Here is an 18,441-nt window from a genome sequence, read left to right as displayed (position 1 = left end):
ACACCCTGTGAGAATGTGCCTGAGGTTGGCTGGCATGGAACAGAGGGCACAGTCCGGATCTTCACCATACCATTGGTGAAGATTAACTGGTGTTGGAAGGACGTCATATGTTGCTCTGATGGAAAAACTCAACCGCCTCGCTTCCATGGCCCACAGATCCTTCCAGCTGATCTTCCTCTTCTCCACACTGTCCCATCGAGTCCACTGTCCCTGTTTGGCAAGAGAGACTGCCTTGGCCCACCTTGCAGCCTCCTCCTGATGGCGTACTTCCTGCACTACCATCTTCCGCCGCTCTGGTGCAGTGGCCTTACTCCAAGCAGCACGGCTAGTTAGCCCAAGGCCTCCTCTCCCTTGCTGAACATGACCCACAATGTCAGCATGTCTGAGGGCTGCTGTTGCCTCCTGGACTGCTTTTCCTGGCCTCCATTTGCGCCCAGTTGCCAAGGTCGGCGCGTTGTTGCTCACCACTGGGTCTTGAGATTCATTCAGTGTCATCTGGAGCCTGGTTTTTGCACACTTGAATTCCTCTGTTAGACTGGTGAGGGGCAGCTTGAGGACACCATCTCCATAGAGGCCTATGGTGGTAAGGCATCGTGGAACTCCAAGCCACTTCTTTAAGTAGCCTGTGACTCCTCTTTCCATCTTCTCCACTGTTGAGATTGGAACCTCATACAGTGCTAAGGGACACAACACCCGGGGTAGGAGACCAAACTGCAGACACCAGGCCTTTAACTTTCCAGGTAGCTGGGTGTTGTCGATGGACTGTAGTCTACTACTGATGTCTTTGTGCAGCTGTTGCACCTGGTCTTTATCCTTCAGGCTTGCATCATACCACCTTCCAAGGCTTTTTACCGGCTGCTCAGACACTGTTGGGATTTGGTCATCTCCGATGAAGAATTTCAGGTCGGAGAGTACTCCCTTCACAATCGAGATGCTGCGTGACTTGGATGGTTTAATCTTCATACGGGCCCAGCTGATGTTCTCCTCGAGTTTTCTGAGCAGTCTCCTGGTGCATGGGACAGTGGTGGTCAATGTTGTAATGTCGTCCATGTAGGCTCTGAGTGGAGGGAGGTGGAAACCAGAGTCGACTCTCTGTCCACCAACAACCCATTTTGAGGATCTGATAACCTCCATTGCCATTGTGAATGCCAACGGAGAAATGGTACATCCCGCCATTATACCTACATTCAGGCACTGCCATGAGGTGGTGAACTCTGAGGTGGTGAAGCAGAACTGCAGATCCTGGAAGTACGACTTCACCAGGTTTGTGATGGTGTCCGGTATGTGGAAAAATCTGAAGGCAGACCACGAGTTCATGGGGCACAGAGCCAAATGCATTGGCGAGGTCGAGGAAGACTACATGGAGGTCCCTTTTCTCCACCTTGGCCATTTGGATCTGGTGCCAGATCATGCTGGAATGTTCCAAGCAGCCAGAGAACCCTGATATTCCTGCCTTCTGTACAGATGTATCGACGTACGCATTCCTTTGCAGGTACTCGGCCATCCTCTGGGCAATGACCCTAAAGAAGATTTTACCCTCGACATTCAGTAAGGAGATTGGGCGGAATTGGCTGATGTTCACTGCATCCTTCTCCTTAGGGATCAGGACCCCGCCTGCCCTACGCCACACTTTGGGTATTATCTTCTTCTGCCAAGCTGTTCTCATAAGCCCCCAGAGGACCCTCAGGACGTCTGGTGCGTTCTTATACACTTTGTACGGGACTCCATTTGGCCCCGGGGCTGATGCTGTTCTTGCCCGTCGAACTGTGTTTTCCACGTCGGAGGGCTGGTCTCAATATGATGTTCCGGGGGTTCAATAGGTGGGATATCTGATGGGATGGCCAGATGTTCATGTCGCTTTGAGTCAAAGTTTGTTGTTCTCAGGTGCTCCTCTAGGTCTTTCTTTGTTGTTTTTAGAGCTCCACTTTTTTCCTTTGTGAAGAGACTTTTAAGGAACTTGAAGGGATCTTTATAGAATACACACTAACAGAGCTATGAGACTTAAAATTGAGCTCAGGTGCATCCTGTTTCCATTGATCATCCTTGATGTTACTACAACTTGGAGTCCACCTGTGGTGAATTCAAAAGGAAAGCCACACACCTGTCTATATAAGGTCCCACAGTTGACAGTGCATGTCAGAGCAAAAACTAAGCCATGAGGTCGATGTAGTTCTCCATAGAGTTCTGAGACAGGATTGTGTCGAGGCACAGACCTGGGGAACACTACCAAAACATTGAAGGGTCCCCAAGAACACAGTGGCCTCCATTACTAAATGGAAGAAGTTTGGAACCACCAAGACTCTTCCTAGAGCTGGCCGCCGGGCCAAACTGCACAATCTGGGGAGAAGGGCCTTGGTCAGGGAGGTGACCAAGAACCCGATGGTCACTCTGACAGAGCTCCAGAGTTCCTCTGTGGAGATGGTTGTCTTTCTTGAAAGGTTCTCCCATCTCTGCAGCACACCACCAATCAGGCCTTTTTATGGTAGTGGCCAGATGGAAACCACTCCTTAGTAAAAGGCATATGACAGCCCGCTTGGAGTTTGCCAAAAGGCACCTAAAGGACACTCTGGTCTGAAGAAACCGATATTGAACTCTGGCCTGAATGCCAGGCATTATGTCTGGTGGAAACCAGGCACCATCCCTACGGTGAAGCGTGGTGGCAGCTGTGAGAAATTACATGTTTACATGATTTATTTGATATTTAACAATTATATATTTGAAAGAGTGGGACATTTCTGTTCTAATGATATGTTTTTATAGTCTACACTCTAGCTCCCTGCAGCTAATATAAGCGTATGGTAACTAGAGAGAGCTTGAGATGACCGTTTGACTTGGTGATAAAAGCTAAAGACTGCATTCCATAGACGAGATGTGGAGGGTGTAACAGAGAGAGCCTGGAGGAGTAGAACAAAATCCCTCATAGTTGCCCAAATACAAGGATGATTAGAAACTAAGCTGGGTTGTGGGTTAAAACGGCACCAGGTGCAGATAATCACAAGATGAACCCAAAGTGTCTGAGTCTCCTGATCTGCATGGGAGGGGTGGAACCAGCCATGACTAAGCATTTTAGTGTCAGCTATATAAGAACCAGGATTCCTCTGGAAGGTTAAGCGCTATGCAACACACACTTCAGAGTGTGCTGTCGACCAGCTTCATTATTGCAATAATGAATCGATGTTAAAGATTGATTGTTTGAATAATATTCCAAATCTCTCTCAGTATACATTAATTTCCACAACACAGCATCATGCAGTGGGGGTGTTTTTCAGAGGCAGGGACTGGTAGACGAGTCAGGATCGAGGGAAAGATGAACACAGCATCATGCAGTGGGGGTGTTTTTCAGAGGCAGGGACTGGTAGACGAGTCAGGATCGAGGGAAAGATGAACACAGCATCATGCAGTGGGGATGTTTTTCAGAGGCAGGGACTGGTAGACGAGTCAGGATCGAGGGAAAGATGAACGGAGCAAAGTAAAGATCCTTGATGAAAACCTGCTCCAAAGCGCTCTGGACGTCAGACTGGGACGAAGGTTCACATTCCAACAGGACAATGACTCTACGCACACAGCCAAGACAACGTACGAGTGGATCTGGAACAAGTCTCTGGACGTCATTGAGCAGCCCAGACTTGAACCTGATCGAACATCTCTGGAGACCTGAAAATAGCTGTGCCGCAACACTCCCCATCCAACCTGACACAACTTGAGAGGATCTGCAGATAAGAATGGAAGAAACTCCCCAAATACAGGTGTGCCAAGCTTGTAACGTCATATCCAAGAAGACTCGAGGCTGTAATCGCTGCTGAAGGTGCTTCAACAAAGTACTGAGTAAAGGGTCTGAATAGTTATGTAAATGTCATATTTCCCTATTTTTATAAATTTGCAAAAATGTCTACCTGTTTTTTGATTTGTCATTATGGGGTGTTGTGTTTTAGATTGAGGGGTGGAAAAACCATTTTAATACATTTTAGAAAAAGGCTAGCGTAACAATGGAAAAAGTCAAGGGGTCTGAATACTTTCTGAATGCACTGTATGCCATTGCTGTAGTCATCCAGAGTATAAGGTTAATTTAAATTCATGAGGTCATGACAGTTTTGGATAGGTTCATACAGGAACATGTTATGCCATTACACTGCACTAATAACTAAAATATTGCACAATGACAAAGTCCAGGGAGCCTTTTCTCAGCATATTTTTCATCAAATCTTCAATTTAAGTAAAAATGTTTTACTGATCAACAGCTGATATTATGGCCCTTTTTTAGGGCAGCATAAATTTAACTTGTGCTGTGATCAGTAACCACAAAGTTAAGACTTAGTATGTGTGAACGCCCTTAGACCTAGTCATGTTAAGGTGACCATAATAATCAAATACTAATGGCCGCCCTGGCACAATCATATATAAAGGAGCCTACTCAGAGGGCTAAAGCCATAATCTCATGTTACTGTATCTTCTTCTTCTGGACAACAGGGATGCCCACGCCCATTGCGCTTTTCCCAGATAGGAGTGGGATGATTTTGTCAAACAGCAGGATGCACATTGCCATGCCTGTGAATATAGATAGATAGATAGATAGAGATTATACAAGGTACACTTGGGAGCAAGTTTTTCCTCTGTCCAGGCCTGTCCCAAACCCCAGGGCAGGGTGAAACTCAATTGTCTTACACAAGAACCCATTTTTCTAACCTGGTCCCTAATTGCGATGCAAATGACCATAGGCTTTTAACTAGAAGCATACGAGCCAGCATCATCCCACCCTGAAGCTAAGCAGGGTTGGTCCCTGGATGGGAGACTAGATGCTGCTGGAAGTGGTGTTGGAGGCCCTCTTTCCTCTAGTCTAAAAACATATCCCAATGCCCCTGGGCAGTGATTGGGGACCTTGCCCTGTGTAGGATGCGGTCTTTCAGATGGGATGTTAAACTGGTGTCCGTCCTGACTCACTGTGGTCACTAAAGAGCCCATGGCACTTATTGTAAGAGAAAGTGTATTCACCACTGTGTCCTGGCTAAATTCCCAATCTGGCCCTCATACCATCATGGCCACCTAATCATCTCAGGCTTCCAATTGGATCATTCACCTCCCCGTAACTATTCCCCAGGTCGTTGCTGTAAATGAGAATGTGTTCTCAGTCAACTTACCTGGTAAAATACAAAGATTGTCTGTACAGCACAAACCTTTCTGGGACCAGGCTACCATTTCTCTATTCCAGTGGAAACAGAACGATATCACGACAACTCACATTCTGTTTCACTTCACATATGACGAAGTGGAACAAAGTGTGAGCGCTGCTGTCAGTCTGATTGTCCAGGCTTCCATTTCCTTTACAGCTGGTAGGCAAATAGCACAAGTACTTTACCTGTGACTGGTCCCAGCCAGTAGACAAAAGCATATTCCAGGAAGGTGTGTCCACTGCAGGGGAACTGGACGGAGAAGGCCATGATTGGGTTGAAAACAGCCCCTGAAATATGACCCCCTGAGATTGGGGGGGAGCAAAGGGTGAAAGTTAATTGACATCTCAGTAGGATAGTTCCTCTCCTATTTATATAGTTTAGTGTAAATACATACACCCATGCCCCCCTTCTCTGCTTGCACACTAACACACAATCCAAGTCTCCATTTCTATTCCATTCCCAGTCCCAAGTCTAGTAATTGCAAACAAATGAAATTAGTTTAATTGAAGTATAGATGACATGAGGGCACAAGCATAACTAGGCTATTATACTTTGAGTTATTAAACAGTGTGGCGATGATCATAATGAAAATCAATTTGACAAACCTGAGTAAACCAGTGACGTAATGACAGCAGCGATGACAGGGGCGTGGAATCTCTCGTCTAGTTTATGAATGTGGAGGACTGCGGCTTGGACAGCGAAAGTGCAAGCCAGCTCCACACCAGCGGCCTCCAACAGGGACCCATTGATGGGACTGAAGCATTTAAATCCGAACCTTTTGTGCGTGAGGTGGTGGTCGGATAGACCCAAGGACCAAATGTGGGGCACGAGGAGCTGCGCTGCTTTCCCACCTATAAACATACAAGTTATGCGCGCCACCGCGGTTTTCCCTGTGATAGTCTTGCGGTAAACGTTCTCGATAGCACCATTTGGGTTGGCGAACGCCCCGTGAAAAGTTATTACGTGGACCACCGTGATTATGAAAGTCAGTGTGAGTGCTATATGCGGTTCGATTCTGCCAACTTCGCCCAGGACTTTGAGTTCGTGCGTACATGCACAGAGCTGGTAGGTCGAGACAATTTCCACTAGGTAAATCGCATAATCCTTGCCAGAGAACAGGCGCGAGATCAGTATGCGCGTCGCCTCGCAGAGAAGTACTGTTGTGGCCAATAGTGCCAGTGAAATCCCCAAGTCTGTCATTCTCGCAGAAATTATTTTTTTCTTTATTTTTCCGCTTCTCTCAACAACCGTACATCTGGGTAACTTAATGCACCTCTCTGTGTAGTCAGTGACCACATGTATCAAAGTCCTCCGCCGCGAGCCGAATGGCTAGCTTGACAAACGGAAGTTGCTTTCACTATTTGTGTCCGGAAGAACAGCAGAGGGCGCACTACACACACAATTAAAGTAGCCATGCCACATATCACAATTCAACTATGATTTATTTATTAGGCTGTATCCATTCCAGGGGCTTTTTTAGCACATAATTAAAGCACAGACTGGGATATTTTCTGCTGTTCAATTGAATTTCAATTAATGATATACCCATTGATATTGGGGTGGCAGGTAGCTTTGTGGTTAGAACGCTTAGCCATTAACCGAAAAGTTGCTAAATCGAATCCCCGAGCTGTCAAGGTTAAAATCTGTCGTTCTTCCCCTGAACAAGGCAGTTAACCCAATGTTCCTAGGCCGTCATTGTAAATAGGAATTTGTTCTTAACTGACTTGCCTAGTTAAATAAATTGATTCTTGAAGAAAATAACTTATACATGCCTTAGGCTATACGGTTGTTTTATTACCCAATGTTTCGTTTTTTGTTGTCTTTTCAAATTACTATGTTCCAGAGTTGCAAAAGTATGATAGCTTACTTGCTATCAGATAATATGTAACAGCTACACTCAACTCCATTCAACGTTCACAAAAGGAATACATTCCTATTCTGTAAAGAATACAATGTATCCTTTACAAGCTACTTTAACTTTTCTGTTTCATATGAGCTGGGTAAAGGTATGTTGCTTGAACAAGTGACCCCTCCTCTTGTTTTAAGTATGAAGAACTATGAAGTTTCTCATTCCTTCCCCTCACTAACTAAAGATAGTTGGCCCTGCTAATGTATTCTTGATAGAATCTACTGATAAAGAGGCAAATTCTAAATTCCATTTAAGACAAAATTGAACTTAGTCGTGCATTGATGTCAATTTGAGACAGGCTGCATTTAAACAGCGGCCCAATTCTGATCTTTTTTTCAATAATTGGTCTTTTGACCAATCAGATCATAACATTACCTTTACATTTCTATACTGCAATCTGCAATACGTTTTAATTTAGGGCTCTATTCAATCTGTAAGTGGAAGCTAGGATTTGCCCCATACTGGATGAAATACACCATTCATTCCTAGGTATTTTGTCAGGGCCTAATGAAGGCAGTGGTGTTAGTTGTGTAACACTATTGACTGCCCAAACTGTATCATGTGATGCTGTGTGGATTAGCAAACACTGAGTAAACAAGTATACTGTAGGCTAAGTCAATACTGGCAGATCATGCCTACCTGATATGTTTGTGTCGTGACAGTGTTTCTGATTAATTCATGTTGTCATTCATAGTTTTAGTTCGTTATTAGGTTTTACTACAGCGCTATGAAGGCTTTACTACAAGTTCAAGTGTTTCAGATTAGTTCAGTGTGTGCGCGATATGACACACACACACACACACACACACACACACACACACACACACACACAATCTCCCAGAATACACTCTCCTTCACAAATGATTCCTCACTGTCAGCTGAACATCATGAACATCATTGACCAAGAAGTCTAGTACACAAAGGAGAGAAGCATCGGTGAGGGACTTGATGTTCTGCTGTCACTGTATCAGGCTGAGCTGTGAGCAAGCAACTGTTATGTTCCAGTCAGACACACTGAAAAAGACAGTGCCTCAACAACCACCCTGTGGAGCAATTCATGGTGTGGACTCCACCACTATTAGCTCTGAAAGGATGCAACTGTGGAAAACGCACAAAATATATGGCAAGAGTTAAAATTGTGTTTTGTGTGTTACGGTTTGATCGAGGACATAGTGGCCTCTGGGCCAACTGGAGACTATTAAAGTGCTTCGTTCCTCCGCCGTGCTATCAGGACAATCCATTACCTCAAGAAAATCCAGTCTGCTCTCTGCATCAGTGACTTTAGTAGTGCTGAGTGATTATTGCTTTTTGAGGTTGGTTGGTTTCGGTTCGATTATTACAAAATTATTATGGATTTTTGGTTTTCAATATTTAAAAACATTAAATGCACAATACATTACGTGAGTTGAATGCTGCAACAACACAGAATAAAACAAAAGTGCCACGATGGTGTGAAAATGTTTAGGAGGAAAATGTTATCAATGTAGCTCATAAAAATGACAACATTCATTATTTAGGAGTTCAATTTACACAAATGAAGTAAATTTAGTATGACAAACAGTAGGCACAATTGATACTGATGCTCCTTGGAATCATTGGTAACCCAGTACCGGTAACTCATGACAGTACTTTTGAGTGCCCATACATAGACCAACATACAGTACTCTATAAGTGTGTGAATCTATTAAATAAACCATTTGGAAGTTGATTACATCTAAACTGATCGCATTGTTAGTTTTGTTTTTCTCTTCAGAGAGAGAATGGGTGGGCACTGGGCAGTACATTGGTGTTATTGTGTGAGGTCATGGCCTCATTAGGACAATTAGGGACAATCACAGCTTTGAATCGCTTTGGAGGATTACTTTGTGTGGATTTTGCCTTTCAATTGGGTGGCCACAGCCTGTAAGTTTGTGCTAAGACACTTTCTCCTGAGTGTATGACACAAGTGCAGGTTAGGTAACATAACATAGCCTTTGTTATGAAACTAGCATTGTATCCAGTAATTGGCTGAAACATAGTGGCCAGTTGGCTTCTGTAATTGGGTATTGCATTGCCTTCTATCACATGAACAAAGACAGTAATTAATTATAATTAAGCGATAATGCCCATGAAGCCGGTGTTTGGAGGATATATTGGCACAGGTGTTGTTAGGCCCGAGATGAAGTCAAGGGTAGGCAAACCTTGCCGATATTATATCCTCCAAACACCAACTTCGAGGGCATTATCACTTTTATTCAACGAGTTACCAACATAATCAAATAATGATTGACATATTTTAATTTTTAAAATTAAAATTTTGATGATTTTATTCATAATATTTCATCCTTCAATGAGATCTAGTCCTGACACACATTTAGGGTTACTACTGGTTCTATCGGTTTGGTTGCCAGAGACGCGACCCAGTCGTTAAGTCTTTTTGTTCTATATCTATGGACGCAACCCAGTCGTTTGTTCTAAATGTTCTATTGCAATACTGGCTGGCAATGTTCTTATCCCTTGCTTGCTAGCTAGCCAACTACGGCTAACATACAGTCACATCAAACAGTGCAGCAAGAATAATATCAAAGTATCTGCATTTTCATTTGTTTAAGCTGTTTTCTAATGAAATTTCTTTGTATATATTCATAAAAATGCGGATTCATGACTGGCTGAGAAAAGCTGCCTGTCTGTCTGTCTCGTCCTGACTCCCGACCCCTACACGTTCATTACTATGGGACAGCTGGAGCTCGAATTTCAATATTGAAACAACGTTGCAAATGTAAGAGGGACAGACAGCAAGGTTTATGCAAGTCACTGCTATTGAAAACCAATTGCTAGTCTAAAGTAAATTGGAGATAATGTCTAGATGTTTTTTACAGTGGAGAACAATTTTGTAAATTGTCTTGCTGGGCTGATGAGACAGTGGATTGTGCAGTGAGATGGAACAGAATAAATAAGAATTTCAATGTCATAGCTTTACCCGGTGGTAGCTTTGTGGAATAGACAGCGGCTGGAATGCGGTTTTAACCAATCAGCGTCCAGGATTAGACCCACCCGTTGCATAACCTGTATTATATCACACTTTGGAGTTGCTGTGATTGGTTGGTTATGACTTCTGTCAGATATAATCATTCTTAATTTGACTGTTTCTCTGAATCCAGGTGTGGCGCTAACAGAGATGGTCGCCTCGCTTCGAGTCCTTAGGAAACTATGCAGTATTTTAATTTTTTGTATGTACAGTTGAGGTCGGAAGTTTACATACACTTAGGTTGGAATCATTAAAACAAATTCCTTGTTAACAAACTATAGTTTTGGCAAGTCGGTTAGGACATCTACTTTGTGCATGACACAAGTTACTTTTCCAACAATTGTTTGCAGACAGATTATTTCACTTATAATTCACTGTATCACAATTCCAGTGGGTCAGAAGTTTACATGCACTAAGTTGGCTGTGCCTTTAAACAGCTTGGAAAATTCCAGAAAATTATGTCTTGGCTTTAGAAGCTTCTGATAGGCTAATTGACATAATTTGAGTGAATTGGAGGTGTACCTGTGAATGTATTTCAAGGCCCACCTTCAAACTCAGTGCCTCTTTGCTTAATATCATGGGATAATAATCAAAAGCAATCAGCCAAGACCTCAGAAAATAAATTGTAGACCTCCACAAGTCTGGTTCATCCTTGGGAGCGATTTCCAAATGCCTGAAGGTACCACGTTCATCTGTGCAACCAATAGTATGCAAATATAAACACCATGGGACCACGCAGCCGTCATACCGCTCAGGAAGGAGACGTGTTCTGTCTCCTAGAGATGAACCTACTTTGGTGCAAAACATGCAAATCAATCCCAGAACAATAGCAAAGGACCTTGTGAAGATGCTGGAGGAAACAGCTACAAAAGTATCTAAATCCACAGTAAAACGAGTCCTACATCGACATAACCTGAAAGGCCACTCAGCAAAGAAGAAGCTACTGCTCTAAACCTGCCATAAAAAAGCCAGACTACGGTTTGCAACTGCACATGGGGACATAGATCGTACTTTTGGAGAAATGTCCTCTGTTCTGATTAAACAAAAATAGAACTGTTTGGCCATAATGACCATCGTTATGTTTGGAGGAAAAAGGGGGAGGCTTGCAAGCCGAAGAACACCATCCCAACCGTGAAGCACGGGGGTGGCAGAATCATGTTGTGGGGGTGCTTTGCTGCAGGAGGGACTGGTGCACTTCACAAAATAGATGGCATCATTATGAAGGACAGTTATGTGGATATATTGAAGCAATATCTCAAGACATCAGTCAGGAAGTTAAAGCTTGGTCGCAAATGGTTCTTCCAAATGGACAATAACCCCAAGCATACTTCCAAAGTTGTGGCAAAATGGCTTAAGGACAACAAAGTCAAGATATTGGAGAGGCCATTACAAAGTCGTGACCTCAATTATTTTGAAAAGCGTGTGCGAGCGAGGATGCCTACAAACCTGACTCAGTTACATCATCTCTGTCAGGAGGAATGGGCCAAAATTCACCCAACTTATTGTGGGAAGCTTGTGGAAGGCTACCTGAAACGTTTGATCCAAGTTAAACAATTTAAAGGCAATGCTACCGAATACTAATTGAGTGTATGTAAAACCCTGACCCACTGGAAATGTGATGAAAGAAATAAAAGCTGAAATAAATCACTCTACTGTTATTCTGACATTTCACATTCTTAAAATAAGTTGTGATCCTAACTGACCTAAGACAGGGAATTTTTATTTACTTTTACTACTAGTATTTGGCTAAGGTAAACTTAAGACTTCCACTGTATTATTTCTTACATTGTTACCCCAGGAAATCTTAAGTCTTTTTACATACAGCCAGGAAGAACTATTGGATATAAGAGTGACGTCAATTTACCTCCATTACGACCAGGAATAAGACTTCCCCGAAGCGGATCTTCTGTTTTGGACCACCACCCAGGACAATGGATCTAATCCCAGAAACCAAATCAAAACAACGACGCCGCAGAAGGGGCAGATGGAGTGGCCTCATGGTCAGGCTCCGAAGACGTGCACATCGCCCACCGCTCCCGAGTATACTACTCACCAATGTCCAGTCTCTTGACAAGGTAGATGAAATTCGAGAAAGGGTTGCCTTCCAGAGACACATCAGAGATTGTAACATTCTCTGTTTCACGGAAACATGGCTCTCTCGGAATATGTTGTCGGTATCGGTTCAGCCACAGGGCTTCTCCATACATCGCGCCAACAGAAATAAACCCCTCTCTGTGAAGAGGAAGGGTGGGGGTGTATGCTTCATGATTAATGACTCATGGTGTAATCATAACAACATACAGGAACTCAAGTCCTTCTGCTCACCCGACCTAGAATGACTTACACTCAAATGGCGGCCATATTACCTCCCAAGAGAATTCTCGTCAGTTATCATCACAGCTGTGTACATTCCCCCTCAAGCAGACACCATGACAGCCCTCAGGAAACTTCACTGGACCCTATGTAAACTGGAAACCATATATCCTGAGGCTGCATTCCTTGTAGCTGGGGATTTTTAACAAAGCAAGTTTGAAAACAATGCTACCTAAAATCTTCTATCAGCATATTGATTGCAGTACTCGTGGGGGTAACACACTCGATTTACTGCTACTCTAACTTCTGCGATGCATACAAATCCCTCCCCCGCCCTCCCTTCGGCAAATCCGACCACGACGCCATATTGCTCCTACCGTCTTATAGGCAGACTCAAACAGGATGTACCAGTGACTAGAACCATGCAATGCTGACCAATCGGAATCCACACTTCAAGATTGTTTTGATCAGGTGGACTGGGGTATGTTCCCGTCAGCCTCAGAGAACAACATCAATCTATACACTGTCCCGGTGAGTAAGTTTACAAGGAAGTGCATTGGAGATGTTGTACCCACTGTGACTATTAAAACCTACCCTAACCAGAAACCGTGGATGGATGGCAGCATTTGCGCAAAACAGAAAGCGCAAACCACATAATTTAACCATGGAAAGAGGTCTGGGAATATGGCTGAATATAAACAATGTAGTTATTCCCTCCGCAAGGCAATCAAACAAGCGAAATGTTGTTACAGGGACAAAGTGGAGTCGCAACGGCTCAGACACGAGACGTATGTGGCAGGGTCTACAGGAAATCACGGACTACAAAAAGAAAACCAGCCACGTCATGGACACTGAAGTCATGCTTCCAGACAAACTAAACACCTTCTTTGCCCACTTTGAGGATAATACAGTGCCACCGTCACGGCCCGCTAACAAGGACTGTGCCCCCCCCCCCTCCTTCTCCATGGCCGACGTGAGTAAAACATTTAAACGTGTTAACCCTCTCAAGGTTAATGGCCCAGACGGCATCCCTAGCCGCGTCCTCATAGCATGCACAGACCAGCTAGATGGTGTGTTTACGGACATATTCAATCGCTCCCTATCACAGTCTGCTGTCCCCACATGCTTCAAGATGGCCACCATTGTTCCTGTACCCAAGAAGGCAAAGTTAACTTAACTAAATGACTACCGCCCCGTAGCACTCACTTCTGTCATAATGAAGTGCTTTGAGAGACTAGTCAAGGACCATATCACCTGCACCTTGCTGGCCACACTAGACCCACTTCAGTTTACATACAGTTTGCCCCAATAGGACCACAGACGATGCAATCGCCATCACACTGCACTCTGCCCTATCCCATCTGGACAAGAGGAATACCCATGTATGAATGCTGTTCATTGACTACAGCTCAGCATTCAACACCATAGTACCCTCCAAGCTCATCATCAAGCTGGAGGCCCTGGTGCTCGACCCCGCCCTGTGCAATTGGGTCCTGGACTTTCTGATGGGCCGCCCCCAGGTGGTGAAGGTAGGAAACAACATCTCCACTTCGCTGACCCTCAAAACTGGGGCCCCACAAGGGTGCGTGCTCAGCCCCCTCCTGTACTCCCTGTTCACCCACGACTGCATGGCCATGCATGCCTCCAACTCAATCATCTGGTTTGCAGACGACACAACAGTAGTAGGCTTAATTACCAACAACGACAAAACAGCCTACAGGAAGAAGGTGAGGGTACTCGGAGTGTAGTGTCAGGAAAACAACCTCTCACTCAACGTCAACAAAACAAAGGAGATGATCATGGACTTCAGGAAACAGCAGACGGAGCACCCCCCTATCCACATCGAAGGAACAGTAATGGAGAAGGTGGAAAGTTAAGTTCCTCAGCGTAACCTTCACAGACAAACTGAAATGGCCCAACTACACAGACAGTGTGGTGAAGGCGCAACAGCGCCTCTTCAACCTCAGGAGGCTGAATAAATTTGGCTTGTCACCCAAAACCCTGACAAACTTTTACAGATGCACAATTGAGACCATCCTGTAGGGCTGAATCACAGCCTGGTAAAGAACTGCACCACCCTCAACCACAAGGCTCTCCAGAGGGTGGTGCGGTCTGCACAACGCATCACCGGGGGCAAACTACCTGCCCTCCATGACACCTACAGCACCCGATGTCACAGGGAGGCCAAAAAGATAATCAAGGACAACAACCACCCGATTCACTGCCTGTTCACACCGCTACCATTCAGAAGGCGAGGTCAGTACGGATGCATCAAAGCGGGGACCGAGAGACTGAAAAACAGCTTATATCTCAAGGCCATCAGACTGCTAAACAGCAATCACTAACTCAGAGAGGCTGCTGCCTGCATTGAGACCCAATGACTGACCACTTTAATAAATGGATCACTAGTCACTTTAAACAATGCCACTTTAATAATGTTTACATGTCTTACATTACTCATATCACATGTATATAATGTATTTTACATCATCTATTGCACCTTGCCTATGCCGCTCGGCTATCGCTCATCCATATATTTATATGTACATATTCTCATTCACTCCTTTAGATTTGTGTGTATCAAATCAAATCAAATTTATTTGTCACATACACATGGTTAGCAGATGTTAATGCGGGTGTAGCTAAATGCTTGTGCTTCTAGTTCCGACAATGCAGTAATAACCAACGAGTAATCTAACCTAACAATTCCAAAACTACTACCTTATACACACAAGTTTAAAGGGATAGGTAAATTGTTGGGGAATTATTAGATTACTTGTTAGATATTACTGCATTTCACTACACTCACATTAACATCTCCTAACCATGTGTATGTGACCAATACAATTTTATTTGATTTGAGTGTAGTTTGCTGTTGTGGATCAAACAGAGTAGGGTTAAATTGCCCATAGATGCTGATCTTGGGTCAGTTTAGATTTTTCCCCACTAATGGTTAAAGGTTAGGATTGAGGGAAGGAAAGCTGTACAAGGAACAGGTACCTGCCTCCTGGGTGGCGCAGTGGTTAAGGGCGCTGTACTGCAGCGCCAGCTGTGCCATCAGAGTCCCTGGGTTCGTGCCCAGGCTCTGTCGTAACCGGCCGCGACCGGGAGGTCCGTGGGGCGACGCACAATTGGCCTAGCGTCGTCTGGGTTAGGGAGGGCTTGGTCGGTAGGAATGTCCTTGTCTCATCGCGCACCAGCGACTCTTGTGGCGTGCCGGGCGCAGTGAGCGCTAACCAAGGTTGCCAGGTGCACGGTGTACCCTCCGACACATTGGTGCGGCTGGCTTCCGGGTTGGATGCGCGCTGTGTTAAGAAGCAGTACGGCTGGTTGGGTTTTGTATCGGAGGACGCATGACTTTCAACCTTCGTCCCGTACGGGAGTTGTAGCGATGAGACAAGATAGTAGCTACTACAACAATTGGATACCACGAAATTGGGGAGAAAAAAGGGAGAAAAAAAAGGAACAGGTACCTGCTGGTGTCACAGCTTCAAACAACTTCGAATGCACCAGCAGAGAAGAGACAGATTTCCAACAGGGCTTTCCCTGAGATGGCAGTAGAATCCTATGGCGCTGTCTAACATGAAACATGCCCTTTGTTCTACCCCTTTTTTCATGGTTAGAGTCTAAAACACACCCAACATCGGCTTTGCAATGGAGAGGACTTTTATGAGATCCAATAATATTGGATTATCTGGGTAATCCACCCAGTAAATGGCATCTTTGAAAACATGGATCCGTTTCTATTTTTATGTCTTTCATTTGATTTACGGATCCATGTTTTCAAAGATGCCATTTACTGGGTGGATCTCATAAAAGTCCTCTCCATTGCGACGTTTTGTTCAAGAGGTGTCCTGTCAATAAAATAATTACTGAGTTCGAGACCTGCAATGGGGGTTACACTGTTGCCGTTAGCAAAACTGGCTACATTGGTGGCAGCGGTGGAATGCTGCCTTGGGGACCATCGGAGAGGCGTGCACATGTGATGTACTTGGTATGGAGAAGCATAGCTCTTCTCTGTATACATCAATGAGGTCGCTCTTGCTGCTGGTGAGTCCCTGATCCACCTCTACGCAGACGACACCATTCTGTATACTTCCGGCCCTTCTTTGGACACTGTGTTAACAACCCTCCAGGCAAGATTCAATGCCATACAACTCTCCTTCCGTGGCCTCCAATTGCTCTTAAATACAAGTAAAACTAAATGCATGCTCTTCAACCGATCGCTACCTGCACCTACCCGCCTGTCCAACATCACTACTCTGGACGGCTCTGACTTAGAATACGTGGACAACTACAAATACTTAGGTGTCTGGTTAAACTCTCCTTCCAGACCCATATCAAACATCTCCAATCCAAAGTTAAATCTAGAATTGGCTTCCTATTTCGCAACAAAGCATCCTTCACTCATGCTGCCAAACATACCCTTGTAAAACTGACCATCCTACCAATCCTCGACTTTGGCGATGTCATTTACAAAATAGCCTCCAATACCCTACTCAACAAATTGGATGCAGTCTATCACAGTGCAATCCGTTTTGTCACCAAAGCCCCATATACTACCCACCATTGCGACCTGTACGCTCTCGTTGGCTGGCCCTCGCTTCATACTCGTCGCCAAACCCACTGGCTCCATGTCATCTACAAGACCCTGCTAGGTAAAGTCCCCCCTTATCTCAGCTCGCTGGTCACCATAGCATCTCCCACCTGTAGCACACGCTCCAGCAGGTATTCACCCCCAAAACCAATTCTTTCTTTGGCCACCTCTCCTTCCAGTTCTCTGCTGCCAATGACTGGAACAAACTACAAAAATCTCTGAAACTGGAAACACTTATCTCCCTCACTAGCTTTAAGCACCAACTGTCAGAGCATCTTACAGATTACTGCACCTGTACATAGCCCACCTATAATTTAGCCCAAACAACTACCTCTTTCCCAACTGTATTTAATTAATTTATTTATTTTGCTCCTTTGCACCCCATTATTTTTATTTCTACTTTGCACTTTCTTCCATTGCAAAACTACCATTCCAGTGTTTTACTTGCTATATTGTATTTACTTTGCCACCATGGCCTTTTTTGCCTTTACCTCCCTTCTCACCTAATTTGCTCACATTGTATATAGACTTGTTTATACTGTATTATTGACTGTATGTTTGTTTTACTCCATGTGTAACTCTGTGTCGTTGTATCTGTCGAACTGCTTTGCTTTATCTTGGCCAGGTCACAATTGTAAATGAGAACTTGTTCTCAACTTGCCTACCTGGTTAAATAAAGGTGAAATAAAAAAATAAAAATTACAATTAAAAAATAGAGACACGCTCGCCCGAAAGGAGGGGATAGTGTAACAAACCTTGCCTTAGGCCTGTTACAGTCCCCCCAAAAGGGTTAAACCGTTGTTTGAGCAGTGGTTAGCAGGTTAGCCTGTTGAAGACCCGGATTGGAGGCTCGAGAGGGGGGTTACATTGTCGCAGTTAGCAGAAATCCCTACAATATCATGGTTTAGTTTATTTTGTAAATTAGACTATTGTTGAGAATTCATTGTGACCAAATTGAGTGTGTAAGAAAAAAGGGACACACAGAGAGATGCTTTTAGAATGGTTTGTGCCCCCCTTTGCACAGTTTGAAATACTTCCTAGGGCCCTTTATTTTGGAACTTGATTATGTCACACAGTAAAGCCACAAATGGGCCAGATGTTTCACCTGATGTGTAAATCTGAAGCATCCGGTTTGCGTTTCCAACGACTACCAGATATGGTAAAGCCCAGTGTCCGGCAGTGGGGGAAAATTTAGATGGATTTTGGCAGACATTCTGTTAATTTTGTCATCGATAGAACATTTAATCTCATTACACTTTCTCTTCCCAACACTACAATCTGTTACGGACAGAGTGGACTCCGTTTTGTAAACTTTACCCTTTGCCAAAGTTTTTAAAAATGGCATTATTTAGAAGGAGCGCAAGGGTGAATTGCGTTATTGTACACGCACACTTCAAAGTAGGTGTTCCCTGACAGGAATGCACAACGCGCCAATACGATCTCGCTA

General features: G+C 44.3%; 1 protein-coding gene across 1 annotated transcript; it reads right to left on the bottom strand.

Annotated features, from left to right (window-relative positions):
- Nucleotides 1–4,397: 4,397 nt before the first annotated feature.
- On the bottom strand, nt 4,398–6,523 carry LOC118390694 (aquaporin-11-like). The gene is made up of 3 exons (XM_035781419.2): nt 5,774–6,523; nt 5,354–5,470; nt 4,398–4,545 (listed from the first exon to the last, which is right to left on the bottom strand). The coding sequence occupies exons 1-3, from the start codon at nt 6,366–6,368 to the stop codon at nt 4,439–4,441; spliced, it is 819 nt and encodes a 272-aa protein (XP_035637312.1). The 5' UTR covers nt 6,369–6,523; the 3' UTR covers nt 4,398–4,438.
- Nucleotides 6,524–18,441: the final 11,918 nt, after the last annotated feature.

The sequence above is a fragment of the Oncorhynchus keta genome, chromosome 11 (genome assembly GCF_023373465.1).
Source record: "Oncorhynchus keta strain PuntledgeMale-10-30-2019 chromosome 11, Oket_V2, whole genome shotgun sequence".
Classification (NCBI taxonomy): Eukaryota; Metazoa; Chordata; class Actinopteri; order Salmoniformes; family Salmonidae; genus Oncorhynchus; species Oncorhynchus keta.
Note: the sequence above shows the minus strand (reverse complement) of the source record. Positions and strands in the feature narration are given on the sequence as shown.